The following is a 25681-nucleotide window of genomic DNA, read 5'->3' on the forward strand; positions in this document are numbered from 1 at the left end:
ATGTTTTATTAGTAGTGTCTTCCAGTCATTTTTATAACATATTTAATGTTGTTAAAGAGGTAAGATTTAAATTACAGTTGTAAATGTGTTTCGTCGTGTCGTATCCCGTGACTGGGAAGATGTAAAAAATGCACACCATTTATTCATTTAGTTGTTTCTTTCTTGAAAAACATAACTAAAACAACATAAATACAAAGCACTCGTTTCTTAGTGCTAGATTAAGAATGAGCAGTCCCTGCTACAGAAAATGACATAATCCCCATTCAAATAAACTGTACACTTTTATACCAGAACTTAACTTTTCCCAAACCCCTTGTTTGTAATTTATTTTGAATTTACCTGTATATTTGTATTTATCTATTTTCCTTCTAATTCTTTCCTTCCTTTTGCACATATAATTGTATTACTGGTTTTATATACCTCGCCGTTAGATTTCCTTCTTTTTTAACCTCTGAAGATGTGAATGTTTGGGGTAATGTCGAATGGTGAGATCTGTTCAGTGAGTTTGTACTGTGAGTTATGTACATATAAAGTTTTTATAAAAACAATAAAAACATCTGCTCCGGAGGAACAACTTCCGTCAACAGATAAGTACGGCCAATCACAGTCTGATACGTCATCATAGCCGATTTGGTTGTTTCGGTTAGCACGCAGCGAATGTGTTCTTAAGAAAGCTGAAAATTGTTCTAATATATAATAAAATGTTACTCATCATAGCCTATTGGTCGAAGGGTGAGATCTGTACAGTGAGTTTGCACTGAGTTATGTATATAAAGTCTTTATAAAAACAATAAAAACATCTGCTCCGGAGGAACAACTTCCGTCAACAGATAAGTACGGCCCATCACAGTCTTGCACGTCATCATAGCCTATTTGGTTGTTTCGGTTAGCACGCAGCGAACGTGTTCGCAAGAAAGCTGAAAATTGTTCTAATATATAATAAAATGTTACTCATGTTATTAATCTACTAATGATTCTTTATTGTGTATAGCTACGACAAATAGTAAATACAATATATGCGCCCGATTTAATTAATAAGAGAGACGAATAAATAGACAATAAATTATCTGGTAGGCATATATAATACTGAACCGCATAGAAGTTTAAAAGTGATTAACATTTCAAGAGTTGCACTTGTCAGAAAGAAGTGTAAAATAATACACCAGTTTTAAAAATAAATGCATAAATAAAAGACATAATTAATACAGATTCATAATGAACATAGTTACTGCAAATAATTAAAGAGCTCAATTAGAATGGCAAATGTTGATTACAAATCAACAAATATACTAAAATTGCCGTCCTCTTCCTTAGGTAAAAGCAGCAGCTGTGTGCTTCACCTGACTAATCTCAATCTAATCTCTCCGTTGCGCCAACACCGCAGAATAATCAGGAAATTAAATCTAATCTCTCCTCTTCCAAAGGAATGTGACGCACCTGACTCGGGTGTAGCACAACCTCGGCTACGACGGTGCTGACTGCGGACACAAGTTCAACCAAAAGACTGCATGATTCCGAAATTGTAAAGAAAATGACTCTTGGTAGAACAAAAGCAGAAGCTCTGACTAAAGATGTTGTTGCTCCCAAAGTTGTCAACATCTATCAATCACTATGAATTTTGCAACCCCCACCCACCCACACACACACACACACACACTCACACACACAGACACACGACTGCCCTTAAAGTGCCCCTTACTTCTTCATTTTCACATCATCAACCCAACCCTGTACTTCCTGTGTAGAAATACACGAGGAGAAATTTACTGTAGAACCACAATAACGCAAGTGGCCGCAGTGGCGTCGCGCCCGCAGAATAATCAGGAAATTCAAACTAATCTCTCCTCTTCCAAAGGAATGTGACGCATCGATGATCCTTATTAAAGTCTGTGGCCCCGGTCAGCGGACCAGACGAGGGTTTTTGGCGACTCTCCGGCAGGTCATGGATCTCAGCTCCGAGGACTGGATGGCATCTCTGCCCGAGGAGCTGTGGGACGTCCCCCTATCGAACCTCGCTATACCCGGTAAGGTTCTCTTCCATTTGGCCTTATATTCAGACAGTTATACTGATGACATTATATACAACCTTTTAAGTCTGAATGCACCCCCCCGGTCAGGGAGCCACGATGCCATGACTTATTGCCTGGACTGCTGCTGCTCCCCGCTGGTCCCGTCCGAACCAGACAACTTGCGGCTCCTGGATAGACTCTTCCCCTGCATCACCAGACCGTTCATAATTAAATGGGCTACAACACAGGTGTGTGTGTGTGTGTGTGTAAAGTAGAGCCGATCAGAAATATGGATCAAAAGTGGTGTGAGGAGCAAAACGAGGAAAAGTGCGTTTGTGTTTTTAACTTGTGTTCCTGCAACGCATCCAAAACACGCCGAGCTCTGGAAAACACAATCTATTATTACCATTGATACTGATTGATAGCTTTAAATGTTACGCTTGGGAAATCTATATTGATGCGGCACATTAAAATGTTTTATTTAAACTCAAAATGTAGTGAATGGCTTTCAGTTGTGCGCCTTTTGATGAAATAAATTAACATTTACCTAAACTGTGGGATTTAGATATTGACTTCAACAGGAGATTGATTTAGGAACTGAAATCAATCCACCCACCGCCACTCCTCAGACGTTCCACGGGCAGCTAGTTTATTTGTAGTTCTTTCATTTCGGCCTCAGTTTCAAGCTTGAGTCGGCTAATTTAATATTTCAACGATTGGAATAACATGTTTGAACAATTTACTCATTTCTAGTAATTATGAAACATATACAACTACCATATACGTAATTCCATATGGCTTCTACGAAAGTCTTGTGAACTTCTCTTCCTCGCAGTACAAAAGCATCGAGGAGCAGCTCTCGATGGGGATTCGGTATTTTGACTTCCGCATCGCACACAAACCCAACGACTCATCCAACGACCTGTACTTCAAGCACGCCATATACACGCACCTGACCGCCCAGGTGAGAGCCGTCGCTGACTTAAACTTTGCTCTCTTGTAGTCTGTTACTATAAAACGTCCCTCCTGTACAGGAAACGCTGCAGTCTGTTGCCAGCTGGCTGCACGCTCATCCAAAGGAGGTCGTTATCCTAGCTTGCAGCCATTTTGAGGGAATGACTTATGAGCTCCACCAAGCCTTCGTTTCCACCCTGAATAAGCTGTTTGACTCAAAGCTCTGCCCCTGGACGGTTAGTTTTCTCCTCATGCAGCTCATTCGTGACGCGAACGCTGCCTTACACAACCTATTCTGCCCCCCCGCCCCCCCCCCCCCCCCAGGAAACAGTCCTGACCTTGCGGAGTCTGTGGAAATCTGGGTATCAGGTCATCCTGTCTTATGACTATCATGGAAAAGCTTTGAATGAAGACGAGCTGTGGCCCGCCATTCCCTACTGGTGGGCCGACCAGCCCACAGCGAAGGGAGTGATCACTTACCTCGAGAGCAAAAAGAACCAGGGACGCCCAGGTGCGTTTCATTTACATTTTGCTGCACTTCCTTCCTGTAATTCGAGTGTGTTTTCAAGAAGCTACCGTGTTGTTTGCCGTCTTTCTCCCAAAAGGCGACTTCTTTGTCGCCGGCCTGAACCTGACGACCGATCGGTCGTACATTGTTGAGCACATATGCCAGTCCCTGCGGACGCTGACCTTCAGCAACTGGGAGAGTTTGCAGAAATGGCTGAAGGACCAGCAGCCAGGGTCGAGCCCCAAGAGCCTCAACATCATTGCGGGAGACTTTTTGGGTCCACTTCCTCTCTGTCCTCTGGTCATTGCACTGAACCAGAAACTGCTAAAGAAGAATTGCATTAGATGAAAGACGTCTCGCTGTAATTTACTCCTGCTGGAATCATTCTCAAAATAAATACTGCATACCTGATTATTTCCGATTGTATATTTTTGTCACTTTATTTCGGTCTCGTCTACATTAAATCTTTTAACGCGTTCCTTACTCACATGCACTTGTTTGTAGTGTGAGCGGATAGTTGGGCATCAGTCAAAAAGGATGAAGGTGACATTCAAGAAATATAACACTGAAAAAAATACAGGGCAGTTCTATTTCATGGGGGGGGGGGGGGGGGGGCATGAGGCTTGAAGAGATGAGCAAAGAACACGCCAGCCGACCCGTTCCTGTGTGGTCCAGTAATGTCTTGAGCGCTTCCTAACCCCCCCCCCCACCCCTTCCTCTAGCTACCTGTCGCTGAACCGTTTCTTAAAGCGTCCATAAGCAGCATTGCTGATGATGACATTGACCACAGCCGAGCCTTCGTCTGCTTCCACCTGCACATCCTGCACGGTGGCTTCCTTGTACAGCCAACTGCGGATGAAGATGCGTTTTTACTTTTTGATCATTAAAAACAGAAGCACGGTGAGCAAAAAGCCGATCTCACCTTAACTGAGGGCTGCCGAGGTCGACTTTGATGTCCAAACTGAGTCTTCCTGTCGCGTTCATGACCTTCTCTTCCACCGTATTCTGCAGCTCATCCAGGCCCCGTCCTTTCAGGGCAGAAATTGACAGTGCAGCAGGATCTGTGGGCTGATAGCTGAGGAAGGGGGGGGGGACAAATCACAATGTTTTCATTTTCTGAAGATTGAACCACATTTACGAAAATATATTACCCAGAAAAGAGACATTCATCCCATCAAATGTCCATCAATGACCTATTTTCACATTTGCAACCCCCTAAAAATGTGTGTGGAGAACAGGATTTGTGTCTTACTTGTCAATGAGGTCGATTTTATTGTGGACTTCAATCATGGAGCTCATCAGCCTGTCAGGAATTTGCAGCTTGGTGAGGACGTTCAGTACATTCACCTTCTGATTCACCGATTCCGGGTGACTGATGTCTCTGACGTGAACCAATAGATCCTGGGAGGTGCAAAAAAGGACAAATTGTAGCCACACCAAAAAAAAATAATCTTGCAACGTCCCGAGATCCAAACAGCCTTCAATTGATCCCAAACGCTCTTGACGTGAGCATCGGCTACTCACCGAGTGTTTAATATCTTCAAGCGTGGCGGAGAAGGAGTCGATGAGCTGGTGGGGCAGCTGGGAAAGAAAGCCAATGGTGTCCACGTACAGAATGCTCATGTGGTTGGGCAGCCGGCCGGCGTGGACAGTGACGTCAAGCGTGGCGAAAAGTTTGTCTCTGGGTTGGAGACCGCTGTCACCGGTCAGCTCTTTGATCAGAGTGGTTTTCCCTTGACGGACGACGGGTATTAAAGCAAAAGAAAGGTGGTCAACGCCGTCCAACTGAAGCTTGAATTTCACACCTCGCGGCTGGTCCCATCCGCTCACCACAGTTTGTATATCCTAACACGGACACGGTGGGGAACTCCTTGTATTTACGCTGAGAGCGGAGCAGGTTTCTCCTTTGTTGCACCTTCGCCAGCGCCGAGCGAATCTTCATCTCCCGCTCCTTTAACAGTCTCTGCTGGACCTCAAACAGGGTTTCACCTGTAAAGACCGATCACTAAGCTGAAGCTCCTCTCTGACGCTCAAACCAGGCAAAACACACCCTTCCTGCCCGTTTTTACCTGAACCTCCGATGTATCTGGCGCCTCCACCCTGCTGGTCCAAGTTCGCCATTTCATTTTTCAGACGAGATCTGCCACCATCGCATAAAGACAAGTGAGAGTCCCAGTCCAGCAGCAACAGAGGGTTCAAATACAGGGAAATCTATATTAGCTGTGGAGTATTTTGAGTGAGTAAAGTTACCTCAACAAGGGGATCTCTGCCAGAGAGATCTGAAGCTTGGCCTCTTTAGTCCTGGCATTGCAACGGAAGATGTGGAGGACCACCGTGTACCTGTCAAACACTTTAACCCCCCATGCTTCCTGCATCTCCCTCTGTGCGGATGAAAATTGTTAAAAGACAAAACATTTATTTTTTTTAACCAGCCAGAAAGCGATCAGATACGCTCACCTGAGACAAAGGAAACAGACGCTCAACGTTCACGAACACGGCAGTGATTCCTGTGGTTTCCCGTATCTTCTCTGCAGGGAAGACGAAACACGAAATGCATCGCATAAAGCTTTACTGGTCTAAGGTGCAAATTCACAGGCGGACACGAAGTCAATGCTACCTGTAAGAGACTGGAAGTTGCCTTTGCCAAATATCTTCTTCTTCTCCGGTGTCTTGGTGGAAAGGATGACCGTATCTACCACTCTCCAGTTATCCAACGTGTTAACGAGACCCACAGCCTCGGCCATCATCAGCTCGGCTGCGGAGAGAACGTTCAGGTGAGTGCGTTAGATCGGCCAGCATGAGCGACACACTCCTGTGCAATGTTCCCTCTAATTGTTCATGCGTCTGAGCAAACACACAAACTCCCTGAGCAGTCCCTCGGACGACACCATAATAATACATTTTATTTTAAACGCACTTTACATTTGAAAGCAAATCTAAAAGTGCACAATAGTATAAAAATAAATAACATAAAAACAAGAGATAAAAATCAACAAATAAAACAGATAAAATGAACAAGGAAAGGATGTGTGTTCTGTGGTCCAGCGAGAGTCCTGGAACTCCGTTTACAATGGCGTCTATTAGCTGCGTAAAAACATGTGAATCTCATCATTAGCCGGAGCAGCCAGTCACCGGACACTCACTGACTCAGTGGGAAATAGCACGAAATGAATGTTTATGTTATTTTCAATTTAGGTTGGATTTTGTTTTTGTGCGCAACGAAGATTTTCGCTGCGCGAAGACCGTATCAGCCGTGCGTAATTACGCACGAGCGCACCTCAGTGGGAGCATCGCTGCTGCGCCTTTGTTACCCGTGGTGAGGCGCTGTTTCCTGCGTCCCCACTTAACGTCGGGGTGGACGATGAACACCCTGTGCTGGCCCTCTCCGGCTCCCGTAGGGACTTGCTGCTGGAACAGCTCGTCCACCTCGCCGTCGTCCTCTTCCTCCTCCGCGGTTGGTTTTCCGTCGCGATTGACTCCGAAGTCATCCTCAGAGCGGCCCGGGCTCCGAGCAGAGAGCGCAAAGGCCCGAAGCTGGAGGGGAGCCGCTGAGCGGCGGCCCGTGTGATGATGATGATGATGATGATGATGGGGTCCGCAGGTCGTTGGGGGTATTCTCGGACACTTCTGCGCCCAGTGTCGCTGGAGGAATGACCGCCACGAATGGATCCTCCTCAGTGTTGTCATGTTGCTCTCCTGCCGATGGATCGATACCACAGATGTCTACTTTAGGCTTACTGGGAGTCCGAACGTGGCGCTACGGAAGCCATGTTTGTCTTCTTTGACTTTAAAACAACGCGGAGCGCGAGTACAATCACGGATGCTGCACTTTGATTTCAACACGTAATAATCACCGCCTAAAGTTAAAACTAGAGTCAATTGTTTACGCTAAAAAGTAAGCATGCTTGCTCTTGTGATCTGGTTGGATGCAGTGTGGGATATTTGTTCCGGAATTTTATCTGCCAGGCGGTGTTTCCTCACGTTACGTATATTGTACGCCACACATTGACCTACCTAATAAACATTTTGAGAACTTTAAATTGTTATAAGAAACGTACATATAACATTTATTAATATTCATCTGTCTTGTAAATCCTCTCGAAATTAACATTATGTGCAAACTTGAAGGAAGCGGAGCCTCCAAGACAATTCGCTGAGAATTAAAGTCATAATGCGAGTACTTTATATACGTCATTTCCTGTGTCATCATTTCCTATAAATGTTCCTGAAAAAATAGGTAAACAAACTTAAAAACACGTAGAATGTAGCGTTATCTCATTTACAATTTAGTACAACATAAAATGTATATTTTGATTCTCCATCATCTCACACGTTTATTCTGTTTATTCTGTTCTCACATTTAAAAATATATTTTATTCATTCTGTCATTTAAAAATATATTTTAATTTTGATTTTATTTTCAAAGGTAATATTCTTGTTATATTATGGTTGAACGTGTTTTTTTGTTTTACTTAAAACTAACTCCTCTGCATGTCTATGAAGAGTATGTGGAGTATTAGTAAATGTATTCTCTAAGGGAAGGATGCCAATTAGGAAGCGTTCTTTGGATGTATTTGTTTTAAATAAAAAAAGCTCAAATGAAATAAAGGACGGTCTAGATTTATTTGAACATGACTTTTCTCTGTGAGTACATTTCTCTCAAAAATAAGTGCTTTCCAGATTTTCTAAACTTCTTTTTCTGAATTCAAAAGTTCAAACAAGCTTCTTAAAAGACGTGTGTTCACGAAAATGTCTCGATGAGAGAAATAAATCTGATTACTTTTATTTTAGTGGTCATACAACTGACAATGTTTTTGAAAGCATATCATTTCCAAACAGTAAAATATTGTAAAGAAGGTTTCTGGATAAGTATGTCACTATGCAATGATTTGTATACCTATTGGTGATTGTTCTTAAAATAGAAAATCTACAGGGCACTTGTTTAAATGATCTTATTTAATTATATTTGGCGTGTGTGTGTGTGTCGTTCGCTGCTTTCCTCACAGTGAGGGCGTGTGTCACCTGAAAGAAGTCCGACAGGTTGGGCCAATTCTGGTGTTAATATGGCTCCCGACAGGATCGAGTGTCCGCTCAATGAAAGAGGGTAGTTTATTAGCGCAATGTGTTGAACGTTTTCGGCAGTATTTTTGTACAATCAGACCAAAGCTCAAAAGAGACGAGGGTAACACAATAGGGATGGCTCAACAAGCCGAGACTTGACTGACAAGGAAATGTCTCGGAGGTGTTAAAGGAACGGGTAGAAGACGGAGAGCGTCGGTGATGCTTTTCTCTTTGGATTTAAAGTGGATCGTTTTGGAGCGTCTTTTCGTCTCCCGTGCGCAAAAGCGCCCTCCCAGAGCAATGCCGTCGGCGCTGTGGCGCGCAGGACTGCTGCTCTGTTTACTCAGTTCCTGCTCCTGCTTAGGTGAGATCATTCCGTCAGGTCCCGCGCATTAAATCACAAAGACCTGCCTGATTATTAACATGTGCTCTTTTACATCTCTGCAGAACGGTGCGTCCTTGGTATAGTCGGACGGCCGGTGTCGCTGCCCTGTTTGTCCCTTAGATTAGAAACTTTGATCAATTTCTCCATTGAGTGGAGGAGAGATGAGGAGGTGGTGCTGAGGTCTGTGTTTGAGGAGCGCAAACCCGTGGAGGAGCTGAGCGCCAACAGTGCCAACATCCCAGATGACGCTGCTCAGACGGGAAACTTCTCACTGGAGCTGCCCACCGTCGATCCCAAAGAGCACAACAAGATTTACAGCCTGATCATTATTTCAGAGGAGAACCCAAATGATGTGTTGTGCACCGTGTGCCTTCAGATAGCAGGTCAGTGCCAGACGGGAAGTCGATCTCAGCAGATGCCGGAAAGGCATTCATTTGCGTCTTCGTTGGCCGTTTGCAGCCAGTTTCAGCACCCCGATGCTGCTGCAGAGGGAAGACGCAGAAGAGGGAGGCGAGCTGACCTTCCTCTGCCGCTCTCGTGGGGGATTTCCAGAACCATCCATCCATTGGTTCATCAACAACACCGAGGAGCCCCCCGAGGGCTCGGTGCGGACCGTGACGGCACCCCTGCCAGACTCCCATCTGTTCAACGTTACGAGCCACCTGACGACGAACATCTCCCGAGGCTCCAGCGTGTCCTGCAGCATAGAAAACCAGCTCATCAACGAAACCTTGACATCCGTAATCCGTGAGTAATGGATGAGACACGAGGCGTCGGCGACTCCAGTGGGTCCCTCTTGGTTCGTTGATGTCTGGTTCTTATTGGTGCCCCAGTTGGAGTGGAAGACAGCCACGTTGTGATCCGAGCATCACAGGCCATGTGGATCTTCAGCACGGCTCTCTGCGCGGTGGTTGGGGTCTTGGTGATAGTCGGGGTCGGCTACCAGATTTTCCTGGACAGGCTAAGTAAGAGGAAGAAGCGCGACTATGAACAATCTATAAGAGGTAGGCATCTCGAATGAGACATTGATTGATCCAGACGTCGTTTGCGTCAAAATAATTCACAGAATTCATCATTTGAATCTATTTGTTGTAGATTTAGCTGAAAAAATATACACACATCTCATATAATCATTAAAATATATATCAATACATATACATTATAAAGAAATAAACAAGAATGGCACTCACAGGGAATGCATACCTCCATAAAGGCCTGAGTTACAGATGCAGCAGAGCATTAGGTTTTATTGCTCCAGGTTTCTATGTCAATACCCCCTAAATATTCCTGATTTTGTTTCTAATTATTCCCTGAGAAATTACAGATTATGTAGAAAAACATTGCGATGATGAGGTCAATCATGCATTAGATCAGGTAGAGTCACAATATGTAAAATACCTGTGTGTGAATCCCAACCTCTGTTGCTTGTGACTCTGATGGTGAAGGTCATGTGACACCTTAGAGCGCTGCGAGCAGCAGTCGTGATGAGGTGAACATTTCTTCAGAAAAATCTAAGAATATGTCTTGCAGGCAGCAAACGACTGGCTGAGTCTATGATTTCTACTCCTTAAAGCTTTCAGACGCTAATGGATATTATTTTTTGCCTGTGCTGAAAGTATTATGTTGACTGAGGACAATCTGAGTGAAATCGAAAGTTTTCTTGACATTTGATGTGGTGCCGCACTGAAAGACATTTTTCAGCACAGAATTGTTCCCAACAGGGTGTGACAGTCTAGGACTGGTTGATCCTGAACAGCCACTGTCCCCAACAGATCAGGATCAGCCAGCCAATCAGAGCAGTGCTCCTGAATAATTCTAATAAATTATTCTATTCAGTGTGGGAATTTAAGAACATCTGGTGAAAAAAAAAACTTAAATAAGTAAAGGTTTTCTAATATCAACGTGTGTAATATTTCACTGAGAACTCATGGTTTTGTGCTTTCAAATGCTCATCAGGAAACAAAAGAAGAAGTCCGTACCGGGAGACTGAGGTGACTGAGGAGACGGCAGTGATGAAGTCGGACCCAAAGGAGACCGGTGTTTAAAAGTGGACTAATTATGACGTTATTGACCCAAGACTACTAATACACTTCATATTCTTCTGTTTCCACAGCAATGACTTGTTTTAAGAATCTTACCTCTAATAAAAGATTTCTTTAAAATCACTCATGGAGCTCTTTTAGTTCTATTTTTTTTTATTTCCCCATCATGGCAGAGAACATGTCGGCGAAAACATGGGTAGAAATCAATAAAACAATAAAATAAAATGTACCAAAAATCTCAAACTGCATCCTGAAGTAGTAAGCAGCTTCGTAGTTTCTTAAACTTTCTGACATCATTGAATCATCTTTCCAAAATTAAGTCAACATGGTGTCAGCTGCTGAGTTCCTGCCGGCACCTTCCTCTCCTGGTCACAGAAATCATTTCAGTCCTTCCTGTGGAGACGTCACAGTGTAGACGTCATGGCGACGCTGAGCCGTGATCGGGATCTGCTGCCGGATCTCGGCTAAATACTGCAGGTCTGGGATCAGACACAGATCGGATTAGTGCCGACTATCGATACCGTCTGCAGATACAAGCAGAGCGCCTCTTCACTCACCGATGTCAGCATAAATCACAGTCTCCCCTGGTCCGGCTTTTGAGACAACTTCCCCCCTGAAACCACAGATTCCTACAACATTTAAAACCTAGAAACATCCAGACAGGAGATGCGTTTGATCATGAGCTGAAGAAAAGGCTTTTAATGTGACACCAGTATCTTATTTTAAGATATTACCAATAAACCCTATGATCATTTATTAACACAGCCTGTTTGATGGGCCATCTTCGTAGCTTACAGACTTTCGCCATCACAGTCAAACTGGTCAGACGACGCAGCGTGTTCTTACTGTACCATGGGTTAACCACGGTGCTGTGACCCCAGGCAACATATGAAGCCGTCTCATCCCTGGCAGGAGATGCTGTGGCCACATACAACTGGTTATCCAGCGCCCTGCAAAGGATACAGTGAAATTTGAGATATTTATTGTATAAATATAAAGAGGAGAACACATATCATATCTACTACGTAATCATTTCTCTGAAGTAAAGTGTAGTTTATTGTTTGTTTCAAGTAGAATAAAAATAAAATAAATAATACCTTTTCATGTACAAGAAACCATATTTCGGCATAAAAAAAACAACCAATAAATATGTCCAAAACAAAACACCAAATGTCATGTACACAAAAAAGAGCAAAAAAGTCATTATATAGTGCTTGAAAAGGAGTGGGAAGAAGATAATTTATTAAATCCCACCTCCATTATACAACTACAATTTCAAATCTGTTGGACTTCTCATAATGGAAAAAACTCCAAAACAAACAAAACAATTAAGGAACATTTATATATAGCACAGATTACTAAATAATTAATAAGAAATGTTTCATATATACACAATACAATATATTTCAATAATTATATACCAACAATGGTAAGAAGGAGCCATTTATATAATGGGCCAGGATTAACATTAAGCCCCGCCCTCTCTGGCCTGAGACAAGACCATGCATTTATAAATTAATTTAAAATTTTGAATATTTTGGCATTGCTTATGATCAACATTCAAACTATTCCACAATTTCACCCCACATACAGTCAGACAAAAACTCCTCCTGATTTTGCCCCACCTGCCCCTCTGAAGTAGTTCCCAGTGGGCTGGACCAGTGGTCATGTTGAAGGCTCCCGGGTAGACCAGCAGCTGACAACCTGCGTGCAAAAAGAACAGCCTGACCAACAGTCATCCGTGATAACAAAAACAGCTGATGCCCACCGAGCAGTCCGATTCGCTTACCTTTCTTACTGTAGAGCTGAGCCAGCTCTGCAAACCTCATATCATAACAGATCCCCACACCCACTTTACAGAATGCTGTTAGTGCAAAGAAGACGTGTCAAAATGAGGCTCGTCCAACGGCGGCCAACAAGACAGGAAGTCAGGAGACGTCACCTACGTGTCTCAAACACAGACAAACTGTTGCCTGCGCTCAGCACCTCAGACTCCTGGAAGCGGATTTTCCCGGGAACGTCAATGTCAAAGAGGTGAATCTGTGAAAGATGGAGAGAAGCACCTTGTTGAGCTAAAAGGTCGTTCAGAGGTTAAACAGGGGCTTTAGTGACAGACAGACAGACACACCTTCCTGTGTTTCAGCAGCAGCTGTCCATCAGGCCCAAACACTGTGCATGTGTTGTACAGCTTCCCTCCATCTTCTTCAGGGACAGATCCTGGGAAATGACACATATGACAAAAGCTTTTATTTCATTTCACGCTTCAATTTTAGAGTTATTTCCAAGTTCTTTTTTTTTTTTTTTTTTTACACATCATCTTTACTGAGTGAAATTAGCCCCAGATGCTCCTCACTTAGCACCAGGCTAATGTAACCAGTAATCATTAGATAACCTCCATGCGCTACTCCAAACTGAGGAAGAGCGCTGAATTAAAAGTATTGGCATAGTTTTATAAGCTTAATCTGTTACACATCAATCATCAGAGAAGAATAGAAAGCCTTTATTGTCATAGTTTTATAAGCTTAATCTGTTACACATCAATCATCAGAGAAGAATAGAAAGCCTTTATTGTCATTGCGTAGTGGATATACAACGAGATCAGGATTTGACATTAATGCGAAAGCCCGAGTCTGTGGAATGTCTTTGTTCCTCTAACAGACATGGTGGAATGATGGAGGTATTTTGAACCTCTTCTATCGCAGATTGTATCCTCATGTATGCGATGAAACGGGTTTAAAATTATTCTGCGATGAAGGAACAAAAAGACGATATAACTTTTTTTTGTCAAACTCAATTTTGACTTTACACACAAACACAGAACTGTGTGACACTTTTATATTTAATAGCAGGGAAAGCGTGTAATTATCAGACTAATTATACTTCTGCTAATATATTTAAAGCTGTGGTACCTATGGATCTAATTCATATTTCATGTAGATTAACTGAGATCACTTATTACTGATAGCCCCGCCTACTTTGCTGGACATGTAGATAAGAAAAGAAGAAGCAGAAATGGCCTGTGCCGTGTTCATTCTTGTTATTACCCGTTGACTTATGAACGTGTTAAACATGCTGCACTATTTTTTTGTAGAATGTTTGACTTTTAGGAGCTTCAGTTTGGTCCTGTAAACTGTTGGAAGTTATCTTACAATGAAATGGTCACAAAGCTGCAGCATTTGGACTTTTTTTTTTCTTTTTGCACTGCAAGAAAGAAAACGTAAAACTCAAGACACCTTATTGGTGGTTTAGCTTGTCCTGTAGATAGTTGTTTTATTAACGACCTGGTAATTTCCTTTTATTTGTTAAAACAAAATATTGCTGTGCACTTTATTTTTGGTGAGAGGCTTAAAACAGTGTAACCTGTTGCACAAGTTTTGTTTGTGTTCAATGAAATAAGATTGGAACATTGACGGTGAATGCTGACAGGTATTTAATAAAAAAGAAAATCGGTATCGGCAGGTCAGGACTTTTTAAAAATTGGTGATCAGCCAGAAAATTGCAACCAGTGCACCCCTAGAAAATACATAGATCCAAGCGTTCCTATGGAGACAGATTGTCACGATGCGTCTGTATGTGACCCCACCAGGCCTCCTCACCTCCCACGAGGTAAACCCGGTTTTCCTTGGCTGCCTCTGCCAGCAGCTGAGTGGATTCTCCTGGGATGCTCTCGGCATACTCACGGAAGAAGCTGGTTCCATATGGAGAATTGAAGCACTCCTGTATTGACGGCGAGTTAGAGAGTTCACTTACTCACCATCACTATTATTAATGTCATCGGCGTTGTTATTACTTAAACAACAACGTGCACAGAGACAGAGTTACACTCACACCCTCTTCCTGCAGCTGCACAGATCAATACCACACACGTCATCTATGTCAACTTAAAAAAACAACAACGATAAATCTCCGCCATGCTCCCTCTGTGCTCCGACCCCCGGCCTTCACCAGACCCTCACCGGCAGCAGCACCACCTCGCTGCCTTGCCCCGCAGCGTCCCTCACCAGACCGCGGGCTCTGGTCAGATTGTCCGCCTTGACGCCGGACACATGCATCTGGATCACGGCCAGGCGGAATTCTGAGAGAACAGAAGAATTAAGTTCAACGCGTTCAACTTTACGCATGAATAATAACCCCAAGTGATGGACGCATTCCGCTGCGTTAATTAGTCAGAATTAACGGTGCACTTACTGGACATCGCTTTTGCTAAAGTTGACATGTGTGTGTGCAGAAACGTCTTGTTTGGTTTCACAGTCCAGAGGAAGTCAACAACCTGCAGCCGAACTCCAGGGGGCGGGGAATTGTTTTTTTTTTTTTCAAAATAAGACTCTTCATTTCGTCCGCAGCCTTGGCTTCTTGACCCCGGGGAAGGAAGTACGAACAAACATATTTAACGTCTTTACATTGAATTTGAGTCCTTTCTCTGCTGTAAGTTACTCTGCGACTCTTCTGTAACGCTTGTGTGTAAACTTTAGAACTTTTATTGTGAAGTTTACAGACGGCTTTGTCGTGACGTCATCAGGGAGCCGTGTGTTGATAAAATATTGACGTAGTAAGAGGAAACGGTAATTAATTTAATTGCGTAATAATTAGAAAACTTCTGGAAATCGTTTTAGTACGACCGATGCTAATTCAACATCATAAATATGAAATGCACCTGCAGCACCGATACTAGTAGTAGTAGCAGGAAGGTGTAATATATATTCATATACTAGTCTACATGCATACCATACTCTTATCTAGTACATATAATTGTGGTAGCACTATTAGTAATTTGAGTTTTCTGTAAATGATTTATTCACTAAAAAAAACAAGTCTCTGCTGCCAAGCTGGCCTGAACCAAAGACTGCAGGCTGCATTGTCAGAATGATTTTGTAGGTTTAACATTTACATGGATAGTCAACAGTTTCAACATTAGTGCGAGAAAAAAAATGATTGCATCCGTTTCAAGTGAGGAAGAAGGAAGGAGGAACGCGTGCACTCTGAAAGTTTTACTGTACTTGGAACTTGTCAAGGAAGCAAATACCATTCCTCTAATTTAGACACATCAAATAACATGAATGAATAACTATTAACAGCTGAGGTTAAATATTCTCCATTTATTAAAAACAGGAACGCTTAGAAAATAATAGCAGTACAATAAAGGTGCAAATTACACTCAAGACATTGCAATTTGACTGGTGGTGACATCCTTAGCCAGCGGTATTACAGAGCAACGTAATAAGACTGGGAGTGATGTTCCCGTCAATACTGAAGATCACAAGTCCGAATTCTTTGATTCAAGTTTTGGTTTCCATTATGCTTAAATTGGAACTCTCTCCTCGTTTCATTTTAAAAGACGAATGAAATGAAACCCTCTCTGGACATAAGTTCCATCTGGAGCCGTCAGGAAGAAGCTGCATCACCGTAGACGCGTTTTGAGCCGAGGCCGCCGACGCAGCTGGACTTTACCACAAACCAATAAATGAGAACAAAGCGATGAAAGACCAAATCAGAGTTGGAGATTAGAGGAGAAGCAGCAAGATATGCGAGGGGTTGCCGGTATCATTCATCACAGGCATAAGGCCGAAGGCAACGGCAGCAAAGAGCTCAAACCTATTTCACTTCCACCAACACAATGGAGAACAGACCAAATCCCAAATATTAATGACTTCCCACATTTTCTTTACATTCCCATGCCTTAAAGTGCAAAGGATAGTCCCCGCTACAATCCTTTCTTCCTAAATATATGTAGAAATTAGCAGCATTCCAGATGCTAAAAATAAATAGTTTTAAATTAGGATAATTGCAGAAAATAATTCTAAGTTGGATGGAAATTTACTGAGCTGCTCAGGCTCATAAGAACTAGGATAACCCAACCTCGTTGAATAGAAAGGAACGGGAATGTTTTACTGCATATTCTCTCTATCAGGGTTTGCTTCAAAGTCTGTGCTGAGAGAGCAGCTTACACAATATATATACGTACATATTTATAAATGTCCTTAATGCCTGGTGGACAATAACAACGATCAGGTACAGTTGTGTTGGTCTTGTCTCATGTGCTAGCACTGATTTGTGCCGTTTGTTTTTGGTGGTTGTAATATTTAAGATGTCTGGCTTATCCTCACTTCATGACCAAAACTAGGGTTAAAGCAGTTTAAAGCAGGATCTGTTTGTTGTTGTTTGTAAACACACCTGTAAACAAGAACCGCTGATTGTTTAAACTAAGCAATAATCCTTCCCTACGATCATTAACGGCCAGAAACGCCCTTAAATACGGCAAGAGAAAAGAAAATTCTATCAAAAGGGGCGGATCTCTGCAGTGAAACCACAACACGGTCGTACTGGGTCAGTAATGATGATACTTTTTGGTCAAAATGTTGAATCATTTTCAAGAAAGTCTACTCTAAAAAGTAAATTAAGAGGGTCGACATAGCTGCATACGGATCAGCACAAAACACACGGGTCAAAAACGAGAAACAGGACAAGCTGATCGAGGCAGCGACTGAGCGGGCCAATCAGAACGCCCCGTTAAGGCCAGAGGAAAGCTGCTAAAGGAGAACTGCACAGCAATGAAATCACGCTTTATCAATAATCAACAGAAACACAGTATAACGAATATTACTTAAATTAGAATAAGAGAATAGTTGAGGACTGCAGAGCACCTAAATGTTTCATCACACAGCCAGTCCCACAGGCCTGTCGTCCAGCAGCGTGTCCCCCCACGTCCCGGACAAAGACAACACAGGGCTTCACAGTACGCTGCATTGGGTCTGGCCAGGAGGGACAGCGGGAGAACTTTCCCTCCCGTCAGACAGTTTGTGTCTCGGCTGGCCGTCACATCCCCGTCGTCCTCCTTTACGAGCTCTCCAGAGCGTCGAGGACTTTCATGATCTGCTGCTTAATGACCTTAGTGGCATCGCCTGCATCGGGTATCAAATATCTGAGATGGGAGGGAAAAAAGAGGACACGACTCATGACTACGAACAAACGGGTCACAACTAATTGTTTTTCTTTATACAAAAAAAAAAAAAAAAAAATGAGTTTAAGTTGTTCACACCAGCCAAGTTCCAGTGCCTGCACAGACTCGAATGATTAATGTTGTGACTGAAGTCCTGGGTTTATGAAAAAAGTACAGCAATACCTCGACATACAAGTATAATTCTCCTAATTAGATCTACACCGTCCACATGGTGATCTGGATCATCACCAAAAGGTTCTAAATTGTTCTTGGTATCTTGAACTGTGTAACCTGGTCCAACTCATTAATGAGGAAGGTTTTGTGATCAGCGGGAATTTAAATGTGAAATCTGCACCTCTCCACTGCCGATATCTCCACTCCAGCTGAGTTGTTGCTGCCGAACTTGAAGGTGATCAGCTCCGGGTGCTTTTTTTTGGACGTGATCTTCACCACGGAGCTCAGCGCCTGCCTGGACTGGATGTAGGCGAAGCCTCTCCTCGAGGCGATCTCCCGCAGACAGTACATGTGTGTCGCTGTGATCAACAAGTGGCTGATAAAAACAACAGATTAACAAAGTCTGTCATGGAGTCAGAAATTAATAGCATGCTTCATGTTCACTCATGTTTGGGAAGAGAAAAAAAAAAAGACTAATCATGTTAAAACTCCTGATTATTGATTTCCTCCCTTGATGTCTCACCTGGGGAACATGTGTCCAGTTTCTTTCACCTCATTACATGGAATGTGATGCTTCACATCTGGCTTGTGTATCCAAGTCTGAACGTTGACAACCTCCTTTCTGTCCTCGTCCGACATGGAGGAGCTGTCAATCTCATCTAAGGCGGCAGCAGTTTACGAGATATCTATTTATTTACTCGCCTTACTTAAACTAATACGCCTTCATTTCCATTGCAGCGATATTCAATGGGAATTTTTTTTTTTTTTACCAGTATCGTACTCTTCTTCATCAGCGATACTGAAAACAGGCTTCACCCCACGGTAAGGTTTGCCAACCCGGTCGCTGCTGCTCACGTGCCTGAAGAGTGAAAGCAACATCATAAAGGCCCGTGATAAAAAGTCACATTAAATACATGGAACACAAAGATGTGGCGTGACAAAGTCCAGGCTGCAGAAAGACACTCAGATATAAAGATAGGGGTTAATGAGGACCTACAGATTAGTTTATATATGACATTCAGGGCTATGTGCTGCAAGTCAGATCAAAACACTGGCTCGTCTTTCTTCATAGCCCGGTTTGCCATTTTAAAGAACAATGAAATGGAAAAACAGGTTGATAAGAGCATCTCTAACAGGTTCTAGTAAAACTCCTCATGTTTTCAGACTGGAGAAGGGATTGAGCCAGGCTACTAGTTCAAACCGGTTTGATTTAAAGCAGCACCATCATTCAAATAACTTTCCTTCTAAGTTTTAATGGGGGGGAAAAAAAAAGACTTCAGCCTCGTGTAAGTTGAGAAAAGATGGCAGCAGCGAGGCTTCACTTGATCCGCCGTCCTGAGAGGTAGCGCTAACTTGCTGCTTGCAAACCTGACAAGTAGCGGGTTCAACCTTCATGAAATCAAAGCGGGTCATACATCAAACCAGACAAAGCCACTCTAGCCATCTCTACAACAAGCCGTAAAGATGACTCGGGGCTTCTTGGCAGGCCACAGCAGCTTCAGCGGCGTGAACCAAACAGCGGTGGTGAGGGTTGTTAGTGAAAAAGCATGGGCATCTCTGAAACAGCCTGGCCATTCTGTATGGGCAACGTGTGAGTGGGGTGTGGGCAGAGATGCTGTTGCTACGCATGCATTAATGTGACACAGACATAGCTCCCTAGAACCCAGCGGACCGGTACTGGTCTACAGCCAGTGGACATGCTGGTGACAAAACAGCCGAACGCCAGTTCACTCTTACCGATCTGGAGCCCCCTTCTCTGGCCAGGGCAGATTGAAAGATATTCTAGTAAGAAATAGGGCACAAGGAAGGGTGAACTGGAAATACAATAAACTGCATGACGTTACGGCGCTTGGCGTGAGCGTTGCTGTTCCCGTCATGTTTGACAGGCTACATCAGAATCAAGACTCAAGAGAATGAATTCGACCTCACCGTTCCACAGGAGTGGAGGAATTCTCGATGAAGCTGATCATCTTCTCCTTCACGTTTACCGACTTGGACTTGAGAGCAAATGTCATTTTGTTGACCAGGGACTTGACACCTTTGCCGTCTGCAGCGCCACTTAGCGACTCACCCTGTATCAGAAGGAACGGTGACGCTCGCAAGAAAAATAACGAGCCGGCAAAATCAACGCCGAGTGAAGATCTGCCGCTTGCTCCTAAATGCTTCGGGCGTCTTACATCGGCAGAGCTGAGGCTGCTGTGAGATCCCGACGTGCTGACGATCCAGTGGATGTAAGACGAGTCGAGACCCTCAACGTTCATGTCGACGAGATGCTGCTGCAGAGCTGGAATCACACAAATCTGAGATTTATACACAAACTGCATGACCAGAGATGTGTGTTATTACATAGGAATCAGAAGATAAACCATGTATATTATGTTCTTCCACTTACCCATGAAACCTCCTTTAGCGATGCTGACATATTCCTTGTTTTTCTGAGGCAAGAAAGAATAAATAAGCGAAGACGTTAGCAAAGAAACCTGTAAACACACTGAATGAGATGTTTTGTGTTCCATCCATCAACCTTCATGCCCCTCACCTGCAGGAAATGTGCCAGCACCATGTTCATGTACATGTCCTCCTCCTCCCTTCCGCTGCCCATGAAGCACAGGTGCTCCCCGCTGGCGATGGATCCGGACTCCAGGGACTGCTTCTGAGCCTCCAGGAGGGACTTCACCGAGAGGGCAAACTCAGACGGGTTCTGCAGCATCTGAAGGAATAAAGGAAACACACTTATTGCTCTGCATATATTGGTATTCTCTGAGCAACAATGCTGCCCTCACCAGGTCAGAGTCCAGATGGAAAGCAGTAGAGAGGTGGCCAGAGTTGTACTGCTCCGCAGGCCGACAATCCACCACGAAGAAACGGACCCCATCCTTAAAAAAACAGTCATCGCATCAACCTTTTGCTTTAATTCCACGTGTGACTGCCTCACAAATAGCGAACACATCATTCTGCAGATGAGGCTAATGGGAACATCAATGACCTGCTGCAGCTGGTTGGCCTGCAGGATCTCAGGGACAGACACCGGGAGGCAGAGTGCCTGGCTCAGGTCCGTGTCCTCCTCTTTCAGCGCCACCAGGCTGCTTCCAAACAGATTTTGGTTCATCTACGAGTGGAAAATAAGAACCCCACCCACACGTTAACGGCTCGATTCTCCTCAGCACACTCGCTCAAGCAGTTTACCTGCTCATCTCGCCTTACCTTTCGCAGTGACAAAGGGGTCTTGCTCTGGTAATATTGAGCCAGAGAAAACAAATCTTCAATGTCCTCTGTCTCCAAGAGAGAAGGCGATGCTTCCAACATTTCTATTACAAAGAAAGCCTTTCAAGTCCAGCGTTTGAGATATCATCACACAATCCCAAAATGAAACAACAGCCAGCTAAACTCACTGATGATTTCCTCTTTGCTGGCTGCTTCTTGTGCAAGGATACTCTCTCTAAGGGCAAACCAGGAGAAAGAATTCAAGTTTACATTGAATGTTTTTCCAGCACGATGCTGTGTGACTGTACAGCCTCCTACTTGGCATTGACGAGGATGATGAGCATGAGGAAAAAGATGAGGAAGGGGTCAGCCTGTGGGAGGTAGAAGTCCCACAGGGCCTGGGTAACTTCAGGAAGGCAGTGGCTGGAAAACAGACTGCCCATCTTGGAGGAAAGACACAAACGTTTATAATTCACCGAACAAAAATGCTTCGGAATAACTTAAAAGCTGCGACTGTAGAAAAACAAATACACACCCAGTTGATGGCATAGGAGTCCGGGGTGATCTTTCTGGTGTCCAAGAAGGAGCAGAGCTCTGGCTCGTGGTACTGCAGCAGCAGTCTGAACAGGTGGAACGGCCGACCGTTTGTCACACAGTCCCTGAAATATGATAGCGGTTACTACTCAGAGTCGGTTTCCTGACTTTGTCAGCAGAATGTGAAACATGACTCAAATGTTGCTCAGACCTGGGGATGTATTTGTTCATGAAAGTGTAGAAGCAGTTGTAGAGGTCGCTGCGGGGCAGCTTCAGCCCCAGCAGCGGCCTCAGCAGGTGAGGCCAGCCCAGGTCCGGAGTGAAGGAAATATTCCGGGACTTGCAGTAGAATGTGATGACTGCCTCAACATCGGATAACACATTACTCTTCTCTTCCTCCGACACCCCCAGCTGGTCTGAAGATGGACACCAAAGCAGGAAGTGTTTGTTGTGGTTTTTAATAGAAGAGCCACTTTGGAATTTTTGAATTCTCATTTGGCATTCCAAAAAAACAAAAACAAAGAAAGCCAATGTGTGATAAACCTGAACTAAATAATACACGAAGGACCTCTGGATGCGTCATGCTCACAAGATGTTTATTTTAAGCTCCATGAAAAACACAAAACACTGTTCTCTCCTGCTGCTTCCGTGTGTGTGTGTGTGTGTGTGTGTTCAATTAAACTATTCCTAGTTCAGAAAATGTGTTGTGCTTTTAGCAGCTAATGTTATGAGCTTGTAGCTGCCTGGCCAGCTTTGCTTCATTTATGACTACTACAGTAGTACTACAGTACTTTCTGCTTGTCCCGTCAGGGGTCGCCACAGCAACCCGCCGTTCTCCACTTCACCCTGCCCTTTGCCTGATGACTGGTGATTTTAATTTTGAGGGGCATTCCGATGCTGGACCTGCACAAAGAGCTTGTGGCTATATTCACGCCGTCTATACTCAAGAATCCAGGACTGTGTCAAAGACCTTACTCACCAATCAGCTGTTGACTGCGGTTGTGAATGAGGGTTTGTTCTGGTAAATCGAGGACGCCGTCCCACGGAGACAGGCTGTCTCCTTTACCAGAGACATTTAGGGCAATCTGCCAGCAAAAAGACAAGGTTCAACTGGGAGCCATGCAGCCACTGATAAGAGAACACTCTTAACCTGTATTAACTGTGTTGTTAATTGTGTTTTATATAGTATAAAAAGCAACAAACCCAGAAAGAAAATGCGTTGCTAATTACTTCAGTTTAAAATGTTCCAATAGTTAGTATTTCTGCTTTCAATGGTTGAAGCCCTTCCTGCCACAACATGGAACCCCCACATCCAAGTCCAAGATTTAGCCATCACCCATCTATCCACCTCTCATCCTGTATACACCATTATAAATACTGATGTGTTTGTAATACAGATAGTCGTCGCCTTGCGACAGTTCGACTTTACGTCATACCGGAAAGCGAGTGAGCAAATCGAGCCAACGGCAGTTTCTGCGGTCAGTACATGTGGACCGACTCATCTTGTGCTTCTCACCTTCCACATTTTGGCCCTGTGTTGAGCTGAATCCTCCATCTCCATGTCCGAGCCACCGTAGTCTAAAGCCTCAGCTAGATCCTGGTCCCTGAAGAAAAAGGAAACAGAGTTAACAGGGTTACTAGATTAACCATGAAAGACAGTCAAGATCTCTTATGTGTGAGGCCTTAGCCATAGTTCCAACAATCTTGTAAAGCCACCACAGAAAATGCCGGTCGGTTTATAAAAGCTAAGAGTTTATCATTAATAATAATAATAAAAGAGTAATAATTTATGTTTATACTGTCAGCAATTAAACCTTCTATGAAGCACTTTGTAAGTCTGAAATGTGTTCTACAATTAAAGTCATTATACTATGCTAAAAGTATTTTGGTAATCAATTTGACCCGTTTCAATGTTTATTATTCAAAAATTAATAGTTCACATCATGAGTTTTGATATTGTTTTGTCTTTTCAAGATACATTTATTCTAATAATGAACTAATTCTAAAGTCTGGCCTGGTGTTGGCGCTAGAGAACAGTTGAATGTTTAATTATCAATGTGTTATTTATGTATTCAACAAGTAAACAAAGTGTCTGACACAAACAATTTGGTCAACAATTTTCTGTAGGCTAATATCTCTCGGGTCAGATTGACCTAAAGACAGATATCACACATATGCTTATTTTTATAATTATCGCCAAACCACTCAGGTACTACAAGTCAGACTCTTGTTATGGTCTCAAGAAGACTTTAATAGTATAATAATAAGCAAAACTCGACAAATGTTTTGGTTAGCCGGCAACTGTTAGCACACCGGCCAACAAACTTTGTAATTGTGTCAATACAAACAATAAACAGATGCCAACAAATATTTAACGGATCTTCCTTATAGCTTTGCAGTAAGTTGTGCATCGATTAATGACTGTTCTATTGTTCCATCAAAAAAGAATAGAAACTTGGCTAGTTAGCTACTGCTTGACAGCTAGTTAGCTTTAGCTTTAGCCAACTAGCTGTCAAGCAGTAGCTTGCCTGGTCCGCAACTAGCTTGTGATAACTACTCGTATCGGCCAAGTCACCATTTTCTGAAATTACACGAAAATTAGATCATCTTAAATCGACATTATTATTCACAATGAAAAATATTTTGTCATTCAGCAAGCAAATACTCACCAGCTCCCCTGAAGTGCTTCGTCTACGGCATCCGCCATTGTGTTGACAAGTGACGTCATCGGCGTCAACACATCTGAGATATCGCGATAACTTGGCGGCCGGGGTTCGGGTGACAGGAAAGTTGATACAGTACTCCTAGTTTAAAACACATAGATAGTCACGGATATCTTAATGATGTTAAGATAAGCATGTTCCAACAGACCTGTTGCCCCACAGAAAGATTGAGCCTAGGTTCTGTCCAAGGTTTCTGCCCGTTAAAGGGAAGTTTTTCCTTGCCTCCGTTGCCAAAGTGCTTGCTCTTGTGGGTCAAGTTGGGTTCTGTCTTTCCCGGCAGAGAGGAGTGCAGAGAGTCGCTGCTCGGTATGCCCCAGATGGACGAGGGGATCTAGAACCATTACTTGTGCTCCTCGTCTGATTTAAAAGCAAAGAATCTTCATCTCCAAATCGAATGTTGGTCAGTCACCAAGCACTGCAAAAAATCCCCCGGTGATTCATCCGGTGAATAAAATCTAAAAGCTGCGTTAAAACCACTTTTTCTAAAATTTTCGATAAGAAAGAAAGCTTTGATATAGGCCTAAAATTGCTTAAAACATTATTGTCAAGGTTAGGTTTCTTAAGAAGAGGTTGGACCACAGCATGTTTAAAAACTGAAGGGAAAACACCTTCCTCCAGGGAGCAATTAGTAATTGTTAGAATGCTGGGGCCAACAGTGTTGATAACCTCTTTTAAAAACTTAGTGGGAATAGAATCAATGCTGCAGGTTGCAGCTTTCATGCCTGTAATGATTTCAGTTAAAAACGACAGTGAAACCGGTTCAAAATTACTAAAAAAAACTGTCGATGTTACTGAAAGTATCTAAAACACGTGTTGGGGGGGGGGGGGGGGGATTTGTTCCCAAATGTCCTTGACTTTGTTCACAAAAAAGTTTAAAAAACCTCACACAGCTCTGTGGATGGGTTAATAAAATGACAGGAGGGGGGGGGGGGGGGGGGGGCGTGTGACTGAATTTAAAGAGCTCTGGAATTGTTGCTGTGTTGAGATCAGGTTAAAATAAAATGATGCTCTTGCTTCCTTAACTGAAGTCTGGTATGTTTTTAAAGCTTCTTTCCATATTTCATAAAACACATGTAGACCAGATTTTTTTCCATTTACGTTCTTTCCTCCTGTAGCCGCTCTTTAATTCATTTAGGGCCTCATTTAGCCA

At 43.3% G+C, this 25681-nt stretch overlaps 5 protein-coding genes across 5 annotated transcripts; 2 read left to right on the forward strand and 3 right to left on the reverse strand.

Moving 5' to 3' along the window:
- The first annotated feature begins 1942 nt into the window (after nt 1–1942).
- On the forward strand, nt 1943–3886 carry LOC137899685 (phosphatidylinositol specific phospholipase C X domain containing 1). The gene is made up of 6 exons (XM_068743723.1): nt 1943–2024; nt 2118–2257; nt 2845–2973; nt 3044–3199; nt 3288–3474; nt 3569–3886. The coding sequence occupies exons 1-6, from the start codon at nt 1943–1945 to the stop codon at nt 3817–3819; spliced, it is 945 nt and encodes a 314-aa protein (XP_068599824.1). The 3' UTR covers nt 3820–3886.
- Nucleotides 3887–4127: 241 nt separating this feature from the next.
- Nucleotides 4128–7852, reverse strand: gtpbp6 (GTP binding protein 6 (putative)). Its single transcript, XM_068743737.1, has 10 exons — nt 6783–7852; nt 6089–6226; nt 5929–5999; nt 5722–5852; nt 5541–5611; nt 5302–5460; nt 4996–5204; nt 4724–4872; nt 4394–4546; nt 4128–4320 (listed from the first exon to the last, which is right to left on the reverse strand). Exons 1-10 carry the CDS (start codon nt 7156–7158, stop codon nt 4194–4196), a joined length of 1584 nt encoding a protein of 527 aa, XP_068599838.1. The 5' UTR covers nt 7159–7852; the 3' UTR covers nt 4128–4193.
- Nucleotides 7853–8751: 899 nt separating this feature from the next.
- On the forward strand, nt 8752–11026 carry LOC137899860 (ICOS ligand-like). The gene is made up of 5 exons (XM_068743909.1): nt 8752–8896; nt 8980–9300; nt 9377–9664; nt 9751–9921; nt 10874–11026. Exons 1-5 carry the CDS (start codon nt 8752–8754, stop codon nt 10960–10962), a joined length of 1014 nt encoding a protein of 337 aa, XP_068600010.1. The 3' UTR covers nt 10963–11026.
- Nucleotides 11027–11111: 85 nt separating this feature from the next.
- Nucleotides 11112–15198, reverse strand: nit2 (nitrilase family, member 2). The gene is made up of 10 exons (XM_068743703.1): nt 15148–15198; nt 14916–15034; nt 14556–14676; nt 13088–13176; nt 12906–12999; nt 12749–12823; nt 12585–12663; nt 11811–11909; nt 11517–11572; nt 11112–11438 (listed from the first exon to the last, which is right to left on the reverse strand). The coding sequence occupies exons 1-10, from the start codon at nt 15173–15175 to the stop codon at nt 11338–11340; spliced, it is 861 nt and encodes a 286-aa protein (XP_068599804.1). The 5' UTR covers nt 15176–15198; the 3' UTR covers nt 11112–11337.
- Nucleotides 15199–17524: 2326 nt separating this feature from the next.
- tbc1d23 (TBC1 domain family, member 23) lies at nt 17525–24515 on the reverse strand. The gene is made up of 19 exons (XM_068743315.1): nt 24478–24515; nt 23325–23412; nt 22788–22893; nt 22020–22224; nt 21810–21933; nt 21593–21717; nt 21463–21509; nt 21275–21378; nt 21057–21179; nt 20854–20946; nt 20610–20780; nt 20463–20505; nt 20248–20354; nt 20000–20142; nt 19808–19852; nt 18841–18929; nt 18594–18729; nt 18252–18446; nt 17525–17878 (listed from the first exon to the last, which is right to left on the reverse strand). Exons 1-19 carry the CDS (start codon nt 24513–24515, stop codon nt 17794–17796), a joined length of 2067 nt encoding a protein of 688 aa, XP_068599416.1. The 3' UTR covers nt 17525–17793.
- Between the last annotated feature and the right edge of the window lie 1166 nt (nt 24516–25681).

The sequence above is a fragment of the Brachionichthys hirsutus genome, chromosome 9 (genome assembly GCF_040956055.1).
Source record: "Brachionichthys hirsutus isolate HB-005 chromosome 9, CSIRO-AGI_Bhir_v1, whole genome shotgun sequence".
NCBI classification, from domain to species: domain Eukaryota; kingdom Metazoa; phylum Chordata; class Actinopteri; order Lophiiformes; family Brachionichthyidae; genus Brachionichthys; species Brachionichthys hirsutus.